The sequence below is a fragment of the Carettochelys insculpta genome, chromosome 6 (genome assembly GCF_033958435.1).
Source record: "Carettochelys insculpta isolate YL-2023 chromosome 6, ASM3395843v1, whole genome shotgun sequence".
Taxonomy (NCBI): Eukaryota; Metazoa; Chordata; order Testudines; family Carettochelyidae; genus Carettochelys; species Carettochelys insculpta.
Window position 1 is genome coordinate 73,535,862 of NC_134142.1, and position 19,626 is coordinate 73,555,487.

At 42.2% G+C, this 19,626-nt stretch overlaps 1 protein-coding gene across 10 annotated transcripts in view; it reads left to right on the forward strand.

Annotated features, from left to right (window-relative positions):
• PPFIBP2 (PPFIA binding protein 2) overlaps positions 1-19,626 on the forward strand; it is a 260,115-nt gene that overhangs the window by 206,792 nt on the left and 33,697 nt on the right. For 9 of the 10 annotated variants that reach the window (XM_074997329.1, XM_074997330.1, XM_074997322.1 and 6 more), the window contains 7 exons: positions 1,152-1,227; positions 3,036-3,142; positions 5,517-5,581; positions 5,798-5,866; positions 6,124-6,184; positions 9,166-9,207; positions 16,927-17,080. In XM_074997329.1, the coding sequence (XP_074853430.1) occupies positions 1,152-1,227; positions 3,036-3,142; positions 5,517-5,581; positions 5,798-5,866; positions 6,124-6,184; positions 9,166-9,207; positions 16,927-17,080 (574 nt within the window). The remainder of the gene's footprint in view (positions 1-1,151; positions 1,228-3,035; positions 3,143-5,516; positions 5,582-5,797; positions 5,867-6,123; positions 6,185-9,165; positions 9,208-16,926; positions 17,081-19,626) is intronic. The other variant, XM_074997328.1, reaches the window with a different exon arrangement.

Here is a 19,626-nt window from a genome sequence, read left to right on the forward strand (position 1 = left end):
TCCAGCTTAGAATCTCCTCCTGTACCCCAAACTCTTCATCCCTGGGAGGCTGCTCTCCAACCTGCTGCTGTACTCAGAGTCCCCTCCCACTTGTTCAACCCCCCCTCCCCCCGCCTGCATTTATGGCCCCACCTGAGAGCCAACACAGTCTAGGAAAAGTGAAAAATCAGGATGGGGTGGGGGTAATAGGTACCAATATAAGATCCAGCCCCAAATACTTGAACTGTCCCTGTAAAATTGAGACATCTGATCATTCTGTACTTCAACCTTCTGCCCCAGCTTGAGTGGGTAGGGAGGAGTAAGTGGTGGAGGGAGGGGGATGGAGTGAGTGCAGGGGGTTAGCGGAGGTGGGACCTTGGCGAAGGCTTGGGGAAGGGTGTTCTGTTTTGTGTGATTTGAAAGTTGGCAGCCCAGCCCAAGTGGTGTCTTTATCACTCACTGCCCTAATGGCAGCAGCTTCAGGAAGAAAGAAAGGAGGTGTTGTTCCAGATACTCAGTCCCATTATATTGGCTTTGTGCTATTAAAGTGGTGCAAATAGGTCTAAAACACTAAGGACGTATTTTCAAAAGAACTTGAACCCACAATTGAAGCCGGATTGTCCAGCTGAACACAGTGCTCCCACTCAGGCATCCCTCAGTTGAAATGGTCAGGTTGTCAAAAGATTTTTAGGGAGAATTGTTGGGGGCTGAGCCACTTTCGAAAATTAGCTCTAAGTGGGCAAACGGAGGATTCTCAGTATGGGGAGCTCCTCAGCAGTGTTCCCTGTAAGCTGAGTGCTTAGGTGCCCACCCAGGAGAGATTCACCAGCCACCCAGCCAATTTCCCGAGCTCCCACAGGCACTCACAATGGGCAGCATGTGTTTCTAATGGTGGGGCATGTCTGCATGTGCCTTGGTGCACATAACAAAATTTATCCCAACCCCAGATGGAAAAAAACTGGGGGAACAGTACTCCTCAGCCAGAGAAAAGCTGTCATATCTGAATCTATATGAAATTCTTCGCCCGATTCCCATTAATAGGCACAAATCCCCAGGCATCACAGTGAGCATATAGTATTAAGTTATACACATTACTAGTAGCTCTATCTACAAATGTAATGATATCAAATCTGGCACTTTGGATGTGATTTCCCTTTCGTGTTTTTTTAAAGGACCGCCAAATAGAGGAGTTAACAGTATTGCTAAGCCAGTACAGAAGGATGAAGGAGATACTGATAGCTGCTCATGGTAAAATAAGTGCTGTGGATATTGTTTGATGTCTGGTCTTCATGAATACTGTATGTTCTGTAATGAATATTCCTTAATAAAGCATCAAAAAGTAGACCATGTGATAAACTATACAAAGAAATCTATTAAAGACACATAATTTTCATCTGCAACATTCTAGACGTTTAATTTTGGTGAATAGCCTATGTTACATAGCATAAAACGAGGGTCAAAACTGGATAGGAGATTAGGTACACCACTCCTATTCATACAGGGTTTGTCTACACTTGCCCCCAGCTTTGAAGGGGGCATGGTAATCAGGGCCACAGGAGATTCCTGATGAAGTGCTGCAGTGAATATGCAGCACTTCGTTAGTGTAATTTTCCCCTGCGGCAACATTAAAGTGTCAAAGTTTGAAGTGCTGGCATGCATGTAGCCACGGGCACTTTGAAGTGCCTGGGCTTCTTTGAAGTCCCTTTATCTCCTCAAAATTTTGAGGAGTAAAGAGACTTTGAAGTGACCACGGCTACGCACATGCTGGCACTTCAAAGTTTGAAGCTTTGAAGTTGCTGTGGGGAAAATTAGCCTAATGAAATGCTGTGTATTCACTGCAGCACTTCATTAGTAATCGCCGGTGGCCCTGGTTACCTTGCCCCCTTTGAAGTTGGGGAGAAGTGTAGACCCAGCCATAGACTTGCATGGCTGAATCCCACAGTCAGTTTTGACTTAAGAGATTGTTTTGCATGTCTCATAGAGCTGGAAGGGACCTTGGGAGGTCATTGAGTCCAGTCCCCTGCCCTTTTGACAGGAACAAGCATCATCCCTGACAGACATATATATATTTTTTAAAAAAAAAGTCTAATTGCCTCAAACAGCTTCCTCAAGGATTGAGCTTGCAATCCTGGGTGTAGCAGGCCAGTATTCAAATCACTGAGCTAGTTCTTCCTCCTGTTTTATGTCATTTAATAATGGGTTGGAATGTAGTCCTCAAATTCTTGGTTGCTCTAAATGCTGTCATTTAGACTCCTTAACATAGAGAGTTTCTCAATCAACCAGATTACTTATTGTTTTTATTAATGTATTACAAAACACTATTTAAATAATTAGGAGGTCTTTGGAGATCACCTTTGTTCATTTTATCACTTATATTGAGAATTGGGTATGTGTTTTAGGGCAGACTCATTTTAAACTATCATATTACCTCTCTTATCATAGCTCAACCACGGTTAATGGAACTTGGATAATTTACAACAACTGAGCATGTGCCCATAGGAAGCCACACTTTGTGGCAGTACCAAACAACCTTCTACTTCACATCGCAGGGGTACAATTAACAACAGCAGACTGACTATGTTCTCACCCAAACAGGGCGAATAGTACGCACTAGTCCAAATGAACCAGCAGATATTATGTCCTTGCTTAATACAACTGGCAATAGTTTTTCCGTACCACCATGACCGTACCACCTCAGTCAGGGAAATGAGAGATAGTTGACATTTTAGTTAACATCTTTTTTTTTATTTTATCCACCAATAGTTATCTTCTGTTCACTTTGAAATGAAGTATGAGAAACTGGATTGTGAATGTTTCTTCTCACATATATGCCTTTTCGTAAGAGAAATGTAGCACGTGCAGTGAAAAAACAAACATACATAATATTCAGTTAGTTCTATTAAAATACAGACCATATAGTGCTCCATTTTAAAATCTCACTTGAATATATTCCATAAAGCAGTTGCTTTTATATGCAGAAAAATATATAGGAACCCATCACATGTTCATTTAACCTGTTAACCTCTTTAAGCCCTTCTATCCTTTCATTCTCTCAGGCTCTTCAGAGAGAATTCTGTCTGGTAACAGTGAAGAGGAACTTGAGGCTAGTTTGAGGAAGTGGAATCTCATGAATAAGGCCCAAGCAGAGTTACTTAAACAAGAGGTATTTAACAAATAACATTGTTTAGGAGTAAATTATTTTTATCTCTGCCATATCAGAGGCTGCATCTACACTACAAGGTAAAATCAAATTTAAGGCATTTAGCTCGATTGTACCACATGCCTGTCTTCACTGTAAATACCATTAGCTTGATTTATGGAGCACTAAAATAGATATAATATCGATTTCATGCCATCATCGTAACCTGATGGGTGCAGCCTTCAGGTCAAATCTAAAACTCTGAATGAAGGCTAGTGTAGAAGCGCAATGTCTTTAAATTGAATTAATTGTATGTGTCCCACAATGCCCCACAGTTCTCCACTCTGGCCTCTTCCATCTCCACTGCTCTCAGGTGTGCAGCAATTAGGCAAAAGGAAGACCGTTTCAATTCAGCCCTTGGAGGCTCGTGGCTATTTGGTCATGCTTGTATGAGAAGCTGAAAAATTTCTTTCTTTCTTTGCTATTAGTGCAGCTGTGGAGTCTGTGGTTCTGTGTCTACCTCTGCTAGCTGGCTTTTTTTCTGTGCTGCCGGGTGCCATCTGCTGCTCCCACACACACACCATGTGGCAGCTAGGCTGTGGGTGGGGGTTGTACTTGTATGAGAGACTGAGAAACTTCCTTTCAGCCATTTACATTTTGTCCTGCCCCCGACATCCCCTCTGTTCCCTCCCCCAGAGCTGCCATGCAGTCTGGAACTTTCCCATGCCCAGCCACATCATGTGGCTTCACCCCCAACCAATAAAAGGATGTGTTGAACATGGTGCCTGGCAGTTTGTGTGCAATGATGGTCCTGGAGCCGCTTGGGGGAAGACTCCCTCAGTGGGTAAGATACTCTGGGGCTGGCTGGCAGCTATTCAGGGGCCTTGCAGCCGATGGGTGGGAAGTTTCCCTTGGTGGATAAGAGGGGCTGGCTGGCAGCTATGTGGGGGCCTTGCAGCCAACCAGGGGAAAGTCTCCCTCAGCAGCTAAGATATATGGGGGCTGGCTGCTATCTGGGGCCTTGTAGCCGACTGGGCGGAAGTCTCCCTGGGCAGATAGGAAGTGCCATCTAAAGTTGAGAGGGCAGACATTCCGTATGGGCTTGATGCAAAGGCCATTGAAGTCAATGTACTAGCTCTACAATTACAACACTTAGCCAAGTAAGGCTTGTAGCGACCAAATGAACCATAATCCGAATAATTTCTATGTGCTTTGGCTCAGGCAAATTTCTTTTCAGAGTTATGGGTGAATGCATTCCAGATCACTGATCTGGAGTGGGAAGACCTCTTATGAACACCGTTGAAAATACTCTCTCAATGGAGAAAGATTGGCTGGCTTTTGAAAGAAAAGGGACAGTAACTGTTTTAATGAGCTATTCGCATTTTCCACAAAACACCTGTGTGTACTAGGCTTTGAGAGAAAATTCTTGTTTCGAGGAACTTCTTTGCTGGGAGGTCTAAATCCAGATCTAAGCCTTAATCTTACACAGCTGTTGTTTAGATCTGCCCCAAGTCACAGTTCATTCTCCAGGTTGCTTGTAGAGCGAAAAAACTATGAGCTAACTCCCATTCAGGGCAGATTACAAAGCAGCAGTATAGTTGCATGGATTTCTGTTCTTATCCCCTCCACTTCTGCATGTGCTCCAGTGCTTTTGCATCCTGTTTTGAAAACCTGTGGGTTGGGAAACCCAAAATCTTTTTTTCCTAACCCTTCCTATCCATTTTCTTCATGCTTTGGGCATTGAGGCCAGCCACCTGCATGCCCTATCACCATCCTAGACAGATTTTTGTTTGAATCTGTTTGCCCCCATGTCCTTAAATGGCCCAATCCAGAATTGAACTCCCAGCTATGGGTTCAGCAGGCAAATACTCCAACCACTTTGCTGCCCTTCCCCTTCCCTGAGTTATAAAAACCCAATCACTTAGACAAGCAAGGTTCCACCTGGAAAAAGGGGTGTTTGCTTAACATGGCAGAGGAATGAGGGAAATTAAATGTAAGACTGTGTCGTCAGATACCCACAGCCACTTGCAGGGCATTTTTTTCTCATGCTGCACCAGTGAAAATACCCAGAATGCTACAGGGCTCAGAGACCTGTGGGATAGGCTCCCACAATACACAGCTGCAACTGTAGATGGTTAGCTACTTGTGTGTGGCAGCAATAAATCACATTTGTGGGAAGGAGAAGATGCTCAAATTAGAATTTATAAAACCCAGCATTAAAAAATTGATTTTAATAAAGTCAGTTTTAGCTTGTAGTGGAGATACAGTCAGAGATTACAATGTTGATCACACTGTGGTTGCAAGAAAACATCTCAGGGCAGAATTTGGCTCAAGGTGAATTTATTTGTGTGTGGGTTAGTTTGACAAAAATCATAAACTGGGATTCATATTTTTACAGGTACACCCGAGAGAATTGTCAACAACTGTGGAGCCTGTACTGCCACAAAAGACTCTGGAAATCAGGTAAGACCCTTGTTTTGTAAACTGTCCTGGGTCTAAATAACCTATTCAGGTATCAGTCTTTAATCTTGCACATTCCTATAAAGCAAAGGGTGTGAGGTCAGATGAGGATGCACTGTTTGTCATGTATGCTTACAGTGCTGACTTAGCAATGTCATTGATTAAGAGGTGTACATAGCATACAACACTTACAACAAGCTATATTATTCTGATTAACAGGGGAAGCATTCCAGTTCCTTCAAATAACCTTATTTCCCCACATGAGGAATCCTTGGAAACCAGAAATAGGTAGGAACAGTGTTACTTGAAACACTTATCACCAGGATTAACTGAAGTCTACCGAACATTTCATCATTAGTCTACAGGCAACTTTGCCAGTTTTTGGAATTTCTAGCATTTTAAAGATTCCAGTCAATTGCAGATTATTTCCAGAGTCATATCATTTGAATCATTTGTATAATATATATGATTATAGAGACATTATTTTGCATTCATGGTTGTTGTGGTTTTATTCATATTCCAAAATCATTATTTTGTACTTTAAGGGTTGCACAGAAAAAAATGTCAAGTAGTCTAGAGGACTTGCAGAGCGAATCCCTGGAAAAGGTTGGTTCATAAGTATTTACAGCTTTTAACATTGAATTTGAAGTGAGTAATTTGAAAGAAATTAACGTCAGTTTACATATTATATGTGTTAAATGTAACCAACACCAATACTGTATTTAAAAAAAGTATTTGTAGTCCAAACCATCTCTGTCCTGTGAGTATTTCTGAGCTTAGAATGAGCAAAGTGTTTGCCTTTTCCACACAAACAAATCATAATAACTCAGCTTTTCAGCTAAACAAGGAGAAAAAGAAAATACATTGACATGAAGTATATCCAGTGTATAAATGTTAATGGAAGTCCTTCTGAATTAAACGTTTCAAAATGCCTTTAAATTTCAGGACTCATGATCACGGGAGTTGTGCACTGGGCTACTCTACAAATCAACAATATCACTTTTTAATTTTTTTTCCTAAAAGTAGATGCTTTTATTCAGATTGGAACTTTTTCAGGTCTTACACTGAATTCATTAAAATATTCTATTTTCATAGCATATTCTTCAGATTCAGTATCTGACACCATGAGCATATTCATTCTTATTTCCTTAAATGTACAGTAGGAAGCTTCAGAGGGGTAGCCATATTAGTCTGTATTTGCAAACATAATGAGGAGTCCTTAAAGACTAACAGATTTATTTGAGCATAAGTGTTTGTGGGTGACATGCACTCCGAGTTGCATTGGAGTGGAAACAGAGATGCAGGGATAAATATATGCACTAATAAATCTGTTAGTCTTTAAAGGACCCTGGGTTTTAGAAGGAAGCTTTTACCTGACTGAGCACCAATTGGCTATGTCTACACTACAGAGAACTTTCGAAAGAAGCCCTTCCAGAAGATTTCTTCCAAAAAACCCTCTTTCGAAAGAGTGAGAGTGCATCTACACACAAAAAAGCAGATCAAAAGAGTGATCTTCTCTTTCAGTAGATAGCATGCACACAGTCCTCATTCTTTCAAGAATGAGCCAGGGATTGAAAAATCGGGTGACATGCGGACTATTCTTTTGAAAAAAAGGGCCTGCAGAACATCTGCACACATTTTCTTTTGAAACAAGCTTTCAAAAGAAGATGTTCTTCCTGAAACGGTAATGGAAGAGTGCTTTTGAAAAGCGCACTATGTTCTTTTGATTCATTTTCTAAAAAAGGCCTTTTCTGTGTAGACACTCTTCAAGATCTTTTGAAAGAGCCCCCTTCTTTTGAAAACTCTTTTGAAAGAACCTGCTAGTGTAGACACAGCCATTCTGTTTTATGGCATTATACAGTGTTTATTCACTGCGTAATTTCACTATATCAACAAATTATAATGCTTTTGCTCAGGTTAAAATGAATTTAACCCTCAACACAGTTTACATACACTTGTTTTTTGTGTTTTAAAATAATTAAAGACCTATGCATTTCAAGGACTTTAATGGTGACTATCATTAGGTCACAATTTAAAAATAAATTAAATTCTTAAATATTGAAGCTTACAATACTATTCTCTTCAGGATTGTGGTTTGATTGTTTGCTTGTAAGTGTATTTGTTCCTTTCCAAGCTAGACTTCTAATATAAATGACATTATAAAAGCTGATGTTGCTGTTATATTATTTAAACCAAGGGAAGCAGAGCTGTTAATGTTAAGGCTAAATGAATTTTGGGTTGGCTTCATTTTTGCTTTTCTTAAGCCTCATTTCAATATGATAAAATGGATCACTTTTATACTCGCTAAATTTGTTTTTTTCCTTCCTCTACCACTTTAATTTGTCAGTTTTGTTGATTCTTTTATTACACTATTACTAGATTTGTGTAAAATTACTTGTCCCTGCATGTTAATGCCCTTTTAAAATAGTATATTAATATATTCATATCCAGTAAAAATATGATTAATTCAAAAAATTCTAGATTTTCCTAAAGCCTTTACTGCAATCTTTTTATTTGTTAGTATAAATGTAACCTAACAAAATGTGTTTGAAACTTATTTTGGACTCATTTTATACATACAGGGATACATACAGTAAATGAATCAAAGACTAACATTTTTAGTTCCTTGTAGAATGTAAAGGTCTAATTTCTCCTTGACATGCTCTTGTGTATGCTGTTAATTTAAAAAGGTTATACAGAATGCATATGCAAAAGTAGGTGTGTAGATAGTCTAATTTGGATTCTGAGATACTCAGGTCTGAGAAGCTAAGCATTGTTGAGATTAATATTTGGAGGAGAAACCATAAAATGAAACAGAAAATAGCATTAGTGAGCCTAAGATGCAGATTAACAAAGCACAGAAGCACGTGCTTAAATTTGAGCACATGACTAGTTCAGAGGAAAGTACTAGGACCTATGTGCTTTACTGCTTTGCCGAAAAGGGATGAGGTTGATCGTGGTGTAAAATCTGTTGAGTCAAGGTCTTAATAGTTGGTACTCTTCCATCAAGACAATAATAGTCCAACCCTGGGGGTATTGTGTTGTTTAAAGGTGTAATAATCTCCATGGGATCTAAGACTTGGGTCCTTTTTACTTGCAACAATTAAAGATCCCCATGCATTTCTTTTTAAAAGTAGACGTTAGTTTTGTTGACCTGACCAAAGTACTGTTTGCATAATTACATTCTTACTTAAATTCTTCATAAAATGTCAAGCTTCATGAAGTACATTGCAGTGGTCTGTTCATCAGCTGACATATCCAAAACCATAGGAAGAAATAAATACATATTGGATGAAGTGATTTTTCATCTTTAGATCAAATCCTGACCCTGTGAAAGCTGAAAGCAAAAATTTCTTTGACTGCAACAGACTCTAGATTGTGGTCATTTTGATAAAGTGGTTGGGAAAAGATATGAGCCGTGTATTATTTAACAAGGAGAGAATAGACCTCTTAACATCTTCAAGTAGAATCATTACTTAGAAATCAGACTAAAACTGTTATTTTGTATTGTATGTATGTTTATACTAACATTTGTCTGTTACTTTTTTCCATCAAACTTTGAAATTACCTTCCCTGCAACTCCGTAGTATGTAGACGGGAAACCAGTAGAACCTGTTGTAGAACAAGAGGTATATTGACTACATCTTAACTCCTTTAACATTTGCCTTCTGTGACTCTGCATTGATGGAGTGGCTATTCTTTCACTTGTCATTCAATTTCTATCGAATTGTTTTTATAAAGAAATGACAATTTTAAAAAATGTGGCGGGGAGGATTTGAGGGTGAATGCTGTAGTCTAATAATAAAAATAAAAATTAGTTCTTTCATAACTCTTCCATTTATCAGAAATGGCATAAGGAGATCTAGTAATTGAAAGCCAAGGCTAGACAAATTCAAAAAAGAATTACAGTGCAGTTTTATGACACTGGGGCTGCGTCTACACGTGCACGCTACTTCGAAGTAGCGGCAGTAACTTCGAAATAGCGCCCGTCACGTCTACACGTGTTGGGCGCTATTTCGAAGTTGAAATCGACGTTAGGCGGCGAGACGTCGAAGTCGCTAACCCCATGAGCGGATGGGAATAGCGCCCTACTTCGACGTTCAACATCGAAGTAGGGACGTGTAGACGATCCGCGTCCCGCAACATCGAAATAGCGGGGTCCTCCATGGCGGCCATCAGCTGGGGGGTTGAGAGATACTCTCTCTCCAGCCCTTGCGGGGCTCTGTGGTCACCGTGGGCAGCAGCCCTTAGCCCAGGGCTTCTGGCTGCTGCTGCTGCAGCTGGGGGTCCGTGCTGCATATACAGGGTCTGCAACTAGTTGTTGGCTCTGTGTATCTTGCACTGTTTAATGAAAGTGTGTCTGGGAGGGGCCCTTTAAGGGAGCGGCTTGCTGTTGAGTCCGCCCCGTGACCCTGTCTGCAGCTGTGCCTGGCTCCCTTATTTCGATGTGTGCTACTTTGCCGTGTAGACGTTCCCTCGCTGTGCCTATTTCGATGTTGGGCTGAGCAACGTCGAAGTTGAACATCGACGTTGCCAGCCCTGGAGGACGTGTAGACGTTATTCATCGAAATAGCCTATTTCGATGTCGCAACATCGAAATAAGCTATTTCGAAGTTGGGTGCACGTGTAGACGTAGCCTGGGTGTGTGTCTACACCAGGAACTAACATCGAAGTTAATCTCAAAGTTAGACTCAACATTGAAGTAGCCATGAGAGTGTACATACATTTTTCTCTCACTTTGAAGTTAACTTTGTAGTAGGAAGCCCAACTTCGAAGTCCTTACTCCATTCCCGGGAATGGAGTAGTGTGCTGCTTCGAAGTTTAACTTCGAAGTAGGGTGTGTGTAGACACTCTACTTTGAAGTTGCTTACTTTGAAGTTGTACTTCAAAGTAAGCAACTTCCAAGTTATCTTTGTAGTGTCGACACAGCCTGAGGGTAATTTATCATTGGACCAAATTACTTACACATGTGATGGATTCTTCATCACTTGTGCTACGTCTACACTAGGGAAAACTTTGAAATGGCCATGCTAATGGCCAAATTGGAGAATACTAATGAGGCGCTGAAATGAATATTCAATACCTCATTAGCATGCTGCCAGACACAGCACTTCAAAAGTGCCACATTTCATTCACACGCGACTCGTCTACACGGGGGATCCTCTTTGAAAGGACCCTACAAATGTCAAAATCCCCATATTCCTATCAGCTGACGTTGCAGGGCCCTTTCAAAAAGGACCCCCATGTAGATGAGCTGTGCACGAATGAAATGAGGCACTTTCCAAGTGCTGTGGTCAGAAGCATGCTAATGAGGCGCTGAATATTCATTTCAGTGCCTCATTAGTATTCCCCGATTTGGCATTAGTATGGCCATTTCAAAGTTTTCCCCTAGTGTAGACGTAGCCTTGCTGTCTTTCAGCCAAGACTGGATATCTGTCTAAAAGAGCTGCTATAGCCGGTTCAAGTAGTATTCATTTTGATCTAGAAATTGTTGATGGGGTTATTTGCCCTGTGTTATGGTAGATGTCAAATTAGATAATGACAATATTCTGGTCTGGTTTTAATCTATAAAAATAGACGAACAAGTTAAGATGCTCCTTGAAATCTATGATAATTCCATTGACTTCAATGTGAGACAAATACAACCCTCTTGCAGCAACAGTTTATATCTTCACTTTTATCCTCACTAGTTTGAAGGATGGGGAATGATTTAAAAAAAAAAGGAAAGCTGAAAAAAGTATTTATGTGGAAAGATAAAGTTATGACATATGAAATGTAATAGCTGTGCAAAGTAAACTATGCATTACTCTTGTGTATGATTGTACATTACCCATATATTTTTAGTAGCCAGATAGTACATGAGGGAACATAGTATGTTAGTGTGGGCTAAATAAGTTTAACATTCTTTATTCTCATACATTCCTTTCCTTCCATGTGCTATCTGATAATGCCAAAATAAATATTTAGCAATAAGGCCCTGCTCCAAAGAATACCCACAGCTCCCCTTGTCATTCAGCCAAAGTCAAAGGGTGCTCAGCACTTCTCAAGTGAAGGTTGGGTAATTCTAAATGTCTCCCATTTCTGGAATGTGCAACAAGTCCTAAGTGATGACCTCTTGACTAAATAATGGTGTCAACATTCTACAGAGAAATAACACTTGCCTGGCAACTTTTCAAAGCTGGAAACAAGGAGTACACCTATGAAACCAAAACTTCATCTTAAAAATACTCTCACTGGCTTCATAAGAGCAAGATTTGCATGCACATATACAATTTTTTGAATGCAACTATCATGTTTAGAGCATACCCACCCTGTGCCCCTCGACTAGGTGACTTTACAGAGGTTTGCAACTACTACTACTTAACCCTTGTATTCCGCGTATAGCGTAGGACATCTACACATCTCCTTCACTTCACTCTGTCTTGGGACAAAACTTCTAGCTCGTTCCAGGAGTACCCCAGTTGTCGTCCTTCAGTCTCAGTAGACATTGCCTGAGGTCTTCCTCTTTTGCATTTTCGTTGCAGGTTCTATGTGAGAGATTGATGGACTATGCTGGATGATGGTTTTCTGAGAGTGTGGCCTCGCCATCCCCACCTTCTTCTCTTGATTTCAATGTCAATTAGTTCTTGTCCTGCTCTGTCCCAAAGCTCCTCATCTGTGATGAAGTCTAGCCATTTGATGTGAAGGATGTGCTTCAGCCATCTGTTTATGAATGTCTGTAGCTTGTGATTTGAAGACTTTTTAGTACTCCAGGTCTTGCATCCATACAAGAGCACATTCTGTGTTAAAGATCTGCAGTTTTGTCTTTGCACATATTATATGTGAACTCCATATGGGATGGAGAGTCTTGAATGCAGGTGTTGCTTTCCCTATCTTGGCACTGATATCCTTATCTGGTCCTCCACCTATGCCCATAACACTCCCCAACTAGGTGAACTGTTCCACATCTACCAGGCTTTCCTGTCTGAGTGTGATGGTGTTGTTGGACTGGTTGATCCTCATTGTCTTGGTCTTTCCCTTGTTAATGCTCAGTCCAGCCATTGAGGCGGTTTTGTCTAGTGTTGTGACCTTTTCTTTAATGCTTTTATGTCAGTGTGAAAGGAGGCCAGTATCATTAGCAAAATCAATGTCTCTAGCTGTTTGTAAAGTGTCCACTGAATGCCTTATTGATGGCCATCTGTTGTCCTGTTCATAATCCAGTCCACTGTGATCAAGAACAGGAAAGGTGACAGTGGGCACCCTTGTCGCACTCCTGACAGTATGCTGACAGATGCTGTCAAGAGACCGTTGTGAACAATTTGGCATGTTGAGGGTTCATACACTGAATGAATCAAGTTAATAATTTTGGATGTGATGCCATGGTTTTGCAGCAGTTTCCACAAAGTGTCTCTATCAATGCTGTCAACGGCTTTTTCAAAGTCTATGACGGTTAATTACAGAGGAGAGTTCCACTCAAGTGACTGTTCTATGATCACTCTGAGATTTGCTATTTGATCAGTATAAGACCTCTTGCTTCAGAAGCCAGCCTGATCTTCCCTGAGCTATCTATCAATTTCTGTCTTCATTCTCTCCAAGAGAATCCTATTGAACACTTTTCTTGGAATAGACAGTAATGTGATGTCTCTCAAGTTCTTGCATTTCTTCAGGTTGCCTTTCTTTGGAAGCTCGATAAGGTAGCCATGTTTTCAGTCTTGTGGGATCTCCTCAGTGTCCCAAATTTTCCAAAATAGATTATACATCATGTTGACTGATGTCTCACTACCTGCCTGGATTGCTTCTGCAGGGATGTTTTCTGGGCCAGGTGCTTTTCTGCTTTTCAGATGGGCAATGACTTTTCTGATTTCCTCTTTTGTAGGTCTGCTGATGTCAATTTGCAGCAGTATATTTGCAGGTGATAACTCGGGAGGTTCCATGTGGGCAGGGTGGTTCAGTAGCTCTTCAAAGTGTTCCTTCCATCTAATGAGCTGCTTACTTGGGTTCATTAGCACACACCCCTCTTTATCTTGTACTGTCTGATCAACTGTACACTGTGACCCAGCTAGCTTCCATGTGATGTTATAGAGCTCTTTCAAGTTTCAGTGTCCTACAGCTTGTTCAGCTTGTTGCACAAGCTTGTTTCCACAAAGTTCTTCTAGTCCTATTTCACAGCCTTTTTTAACTTCTTTGTTGGCTTTTAAATACAGTCTCTGAGCTTCCACCTTGGCTGCTCTTGTTTTGCTGTGGGTTTTTTTTTTTTTTTTTTTGGCTGTTGTTTGCTGCTTTTCTGTCCTTTCGTTCCTTCACTTTTCTCAGAGTTTCTGCTGTGCTCCATTCTTTGTGGCTCCTTGTCCTCTTTCCCAATGTTTTCTCACAGATTTCTTTCCAGGCTGCTTTGGTGTGTTCCCAGATTTGTTCCACAGTACCATCTTTTGGGGTGAGGTTTGACAGAAGTGCATATCTGTTGGACAGCTCCACTGGGAAACTGGCACTTGTCTCGAAATCTTCAACTGTTCCATCTTGAAACTCAATCCTGGCTTGGTCACTGTTGTGGTGTACCTCCTGAGCAAGAGCTTGAGTTTTACCATGACCAAATGATGGTCTGAACCTACATCCACGCCTCTTCTAGCACAGACTTCCTGCATCAATCCTCTGAAAGAACTGCTGATACAGATGTGATCAATCTGGCTTTCTGACTGGTGGTCCGGCAAAAGCCAGGTGACCTAATGGATCCTTTTGTATGGAAAAACACTACGACCTATCACCAATCCGTTGAAGGAAGAAAAATCACTCCATTTTCATTCATGTTATCTAGGCCTTCTTTTCCCACAGTCTGTTCTCTGCCTGTATTTATGCTTCCAATTTTCACGTTGAAGTCGCCCATCAAAATCAACATATCCTTCTTTGCTTTCCAGTTTACCACACTTTGTAGTTTCTCATAGAAGTCTGCTTTACATTCCTTAGCTGCTTCATTGGTTGGCCACCTCACCATGACAAGGAATGGCCCATGATGTAGCTTACAAATGTTTACTATAGCAAAATTCAGTGTTTACTATACTTAGTTTGGCCTATACAACAGAAAGGTAAATTGTCCCTTTATACTTGCTCACTTTCAGTACAGTATATTGAATATTGCTGTTGAGATTCTCATGCAATACTTACTGTCGGAGACAGGCCCAACCACTATGGCTAGAGCCATACTACAGTGGAAGATCAATCCACTTAGGGTTGATATTCTGGGGTTTTGTCTCACGCATGCACAAAATGGCACCTTCTGGGGTCAAACTTGACCCCCAAACTCCTCAAGAGTAGCAAGGAATAAGGAAAATTGACAGGAGAAATGCTCCCATCAACCCTCCTCTAAGGAGACAGATATCCAAGTCGACCACCAGTAAGTTTTTAACTACGCAAATGGCATAGCTAAAGTTGTGTATCAGCAGTCAACTTCAATGTCTAGTGTATACATAACTTATGAGTAGCATTATTAACTTCAGTGACATTAAGCACAACACTAAGCACTGTGTTTAGGTGTGAGTGTAGACCCTCCTCAGGTATGAGAGAAGTGAAAACTGTATGGAATAGTTAGTGGAGTTCATGTAACCATTCTAAACAGAAATGACTGAAGTATAAATTAGTCCATGTTTCTCTCTAAAAAGTTATATTAAAACTATTAGTAATATTAAAAATAGGGTTAGTGCAAAGAACATAAAATATCTCTCTCTCTCTCTCACACACACACTATATATATATATATACACACACACACACACACACACACACACACACACACACATATTCTCTAAATTCTTCCTGGGCAATAGAATATCGCATTACACAAATACATCTGTCTTCTGCCCAGGAGGTGGAGGCAAAGAGCAAAGCCAGAGCTGAGGGGAGGACCCACTGTGCCAGCCCTGGCCTTCTCAGCCTGGTCGGGAACCCACATGGTGAACTCCGGCCTTCCCGGGGCCTCCTCCATCCCCATGCCCTTCTACCTGCCTCCACCGCAGCACCACCTTGAGATTGCCTAGGAGGAGAGGAGCTGGTAACAGCTGCTACCTCCGGGGCATGGCAGGGAGGGAAGGTGCCTCTCAGAGCAAAGCTCTGGCTGCCACCACTAATTCCCACCACCCCCAAGCTAGGCAGCAGAATGAAGCTCCTGAACAGGCCCTCCTGTCTGCTCTGCTGTGGAGGGAAGGCGCTGCTCAGAACCAGCTCCAGCTGCCACTACCTCCTTTAACTAGAAAAACATATTGCTGTTGTATAGTAACAGAGAGGTAGCTGTGTTAGTCTGTACTCCAACAAAACAGCAGAAATGTAGCACTTTAAAGACTAACAAAATGATTTATTTGGTGATTAGCTTTCGTGGGACAGACCCACTTCTTCAGATCAATAGCATTTCCAATGCAGACTGACATCTGAAAGTAGAGGTCCAAAAATTGCAATAAAAACTGACAAATGAAGTACATGGGACTGAAGGAGGGGGGATGAGGGATGTTAAGTGTCCTGCGTGAGATAATTATGAACATCAAAGGAAGGGAAGCAGTCCTTGTAATGCGTGAGGTAATTGGTGTGTCTCTTCATAGGTTTTAGGTTTTTAATGATGCATTGCAGGGGTTTGAGTTGGGGGCTATAGCTGATGACAAGTGGTGTTCTGCTATTGATCTTCTTGAGCCTATCTTGAAGTAGCTGGTTTCTGGGTATTTGTCTGACCCTGTCAATCTGTTTTTTCACTTCTCCCAGTGGGTAATTAAGTTTTATAAATGCTTGGTAGAGGTCTTGAAGTTACTACTACTGACAGAGACTGAAAACTTCAAGAGAATTTGTGTCTTAGAAAAAAGACTTTAAAAACAGATTACATAGAGAAAGTTCTGAACTGGAATACATATTCAAGGCTGACATTAACATTTGGAAGGAACAGAGACACCAACTACCTCACACATTACAAGGACTGCTTCCCTTCCTTTGATGTTCATAATGATCTCAGGCAGGACACTTAACACACCCCCCCACCCCGCTCTCTTCTGTCCTATGCACTTGATTTGTCAGGTTCTATTGCATTTTTATTTTTTTTGGACCTCTGTACTTATAAATGTCAGTCTGTATTGGAAATGAAAGTGATCTAATGAAGTAGGTCTGTCCCATGAAAGCTCATCACCAAAGAAATCATTCTGCTAGTCTTTAAAGTGCTGCATTTCTGCTGTTTTGTTATGTTGCTGTTGTGCTTAAATTGAATCACCCTTAGGAAAAAAACATGGTTTTAAAAGCTGTTGTGACCTCTGTATAGCTTGCCTGTTCCTTGTGTGAAAAACGCCTTTATCATAAATGTTATACAAATAATGTGTGTGTGTGTGTGTGTGTTTTAAATACAGAATAAACCATATGCGAAGAGTAGCAAATATCAGACCTTGCCAGGGAAGCTTCTTCGACCCACATACAATGGAGATCATGGAACGTACAATTCTCCAACTTCTCTAAATGCATGTACAATGAATGACAATGAGGACAACAATGTATTGAGCCTGAGTAGGTATTCATACTCCCCTGCAAGTGTTTGTACAATTGTGTATAAATGTAAACAAACTCCTTTACGAAATCCAGCAGACACAGCAAATGTTTTACAACCCCTGAAGTTAGAAAAGTGGGCTGTTACAGTCAGATGGTCCAGGAATGAAATTTCTGTTCCTTTTCAAAAGTATACTTAAAATCAAAATGGTGCATTAACTGACCTGATTGCAAAGTAAAGACAGGCTCCAAGGCCAGGCTACTAATTTCTGTTAAGTGAATAATTTATAAGGAATCTGAATACACATAAACCTGTGCATGAGCATTTCTGTATAGCAGGTCAAAGTATCCAGGATTTAATTGTGTGTATTCGAAAACAAAGAGATTTTAAGGGAGACATCTGAATTGGAATTTATTCTAAAGTTTGATACTTATCTCCTTAGATTCAACACAAATATCAATTACCTTACGCATCACAAGGGCAATTTCCACACCTTTGATGTTTGCAGTGACCACAGGCAGACCACTTAACTTAATAGACACTTAGAGAAATTGTTTTTCTTCCCCATTCCCTGCCGTCTGTCCTAACTAGCTGATTCATCAGTTGTGATTTCACTTTTTTGTCTTTTTCTTTTAAATTATCTGTGTCTCAGGTATCAGTTGTTAGAATTCTCCAGATCTGAAGAAGTGGGCCTGTCCCACAAAAGCTCATCACCTGATAAATTATTTTGTTAGTCTTTAAAGTGCTGCATGACTTCTCTTTTTGTTAATTTTCTAGGGAGAGGAGAGGCCCATCAGATTTAGAACTTGGAAGTTCAGCTTCTTTTCCAAGCGTTGCTTGTCTTAAGCATTTTCTTTATATTAAGGCGTAAAATTACATACCTAAAATGGGATTTTCTAAGGAAGTTAAGTGCCTAAATGCCCTTCATGCCTATGAACATCTTGCTGTTAAATCCATATTTAAGCAACTAAAACATCAAATCACTTAAGCATGTGCTTAAGCTACATACGTAAGGGCTTTACTTGGTCAGGTCCTAATTACAGAGTCTGGTTATCAAATGTGTTGCTACTCTTCCCATTGATCTCAGTTTCCCCATTTCCAATTACAGTAAAATTCCTTCAATCCGTCCTCTGATGGTCTGGAAATCCTGATGGTCTGACATCTGGCAAAAAATAGCCCCATTTAAAGAGAGAATCCAGCAAGATTTGATGGTCCCGCATACAGTAATTCCCCTTTTTATGCAGTTTCACGTTGTGCGAAACTTGCTCTAATGTGAGTTTTGCACAATGTGAAGCTGCTGGGCTGTCAGCCTGCCTAGTTTCCCACAGCTGCTAAGAGCCCCTTCCCCATGCGTACCCACCGCAGCGCTAGGCACCACTCTGGGAAGGTTTTTAGCCCACCTAGCTGTGTGCCCCTGTGGGCAGTCAGGCGGGCTAAAACCCCCTTCTCCCTACTTCCCAGAGCCATGCTGGTTCACCCCCGTTAAACCCCCTACTTGCTCAACTCCCCCACCCCCATGGACCTGGCTTCAACCCCCCTTGCCCCAACCCCCTCATGCCCTGGCCCCAACCCCCACCAATCCCTGTGCGGCCCCAGCTTACTGCCCACTGTGCAACTGGCTCAGTGCTCACAGGGCTCCAACCGCGCCCCCCCCCCATTTAACCTCCCTGACCCAGTTCACCCCCATTCAATCTCCCCTCTGCCTAGCTCAACCTCCCCACAATTCACCCCCGGCATGCACTGGGGTCCCAGCCCCCATGAACACTGGGCTATCAGCTGCCAGCGCAGGCGGGGTTCTGGCTGGCAGTTGCTGCAGGCACATGAGGCTGTACCCCCCAGCTGACTGCCCCGCCCCAGTTCACCCCGTTCAAGCCTCCCAACCCCCCACAGCCCCAGCTCACACCTCCCAGCATGCGGGGCTCCAGCTTTAACCTGCGTCCAGGGCTCCCAACCCCCAATGCATGCATGTGTAGGGCTCCAGCACCAACCCCACTACCCACCAGCCCCATGGCCCCAGCTCCAACCCCCTGGCTGGGCTCAGCCCCCACACCAACCCCCTGCTCCCCAGGTCCAACACCCTGCATGCCCTGGCTCAACCACACCCTGCCACCCCCCTGCAGCCCTAAACCACCCCAGGCTTAGCCCCGCTTCCCCCTCCCAGGGTCCCAACCCAACTTATGCCAAATTCAAGGTACAGGAGGATTGCGTGGAATGCAGTTCTCATGTACCTGAAGGAATTGCTGTACAGTAGGCCCCCGACATATGTGAGGGTTGCATTTCACTCAACCCTTGTGTACCTCAAAATTTCAGCAAGTTGGGGGGTTTGGGTGGTGGGTTGGGGCGGTGGGAGAGGGCAGGGGGGGTTAAGCATGGGGTGGGTTAGGGCTGCAGGGGGTTCGGGGATGGTAGCAGTGGGTGCTCCCCTCCCTGAGCCCCAGGAAATGGCATCCGCAGGCGCTCCTGGACCCAAACCCCAGGAAAGCAGCAGACATGGGTGCTCCCAGCCCTGAGCCCCAGGGAAGTGTCAGCTGCAGGTGCTCCAGGCCCCAAGCCCCAGGAACGCAGC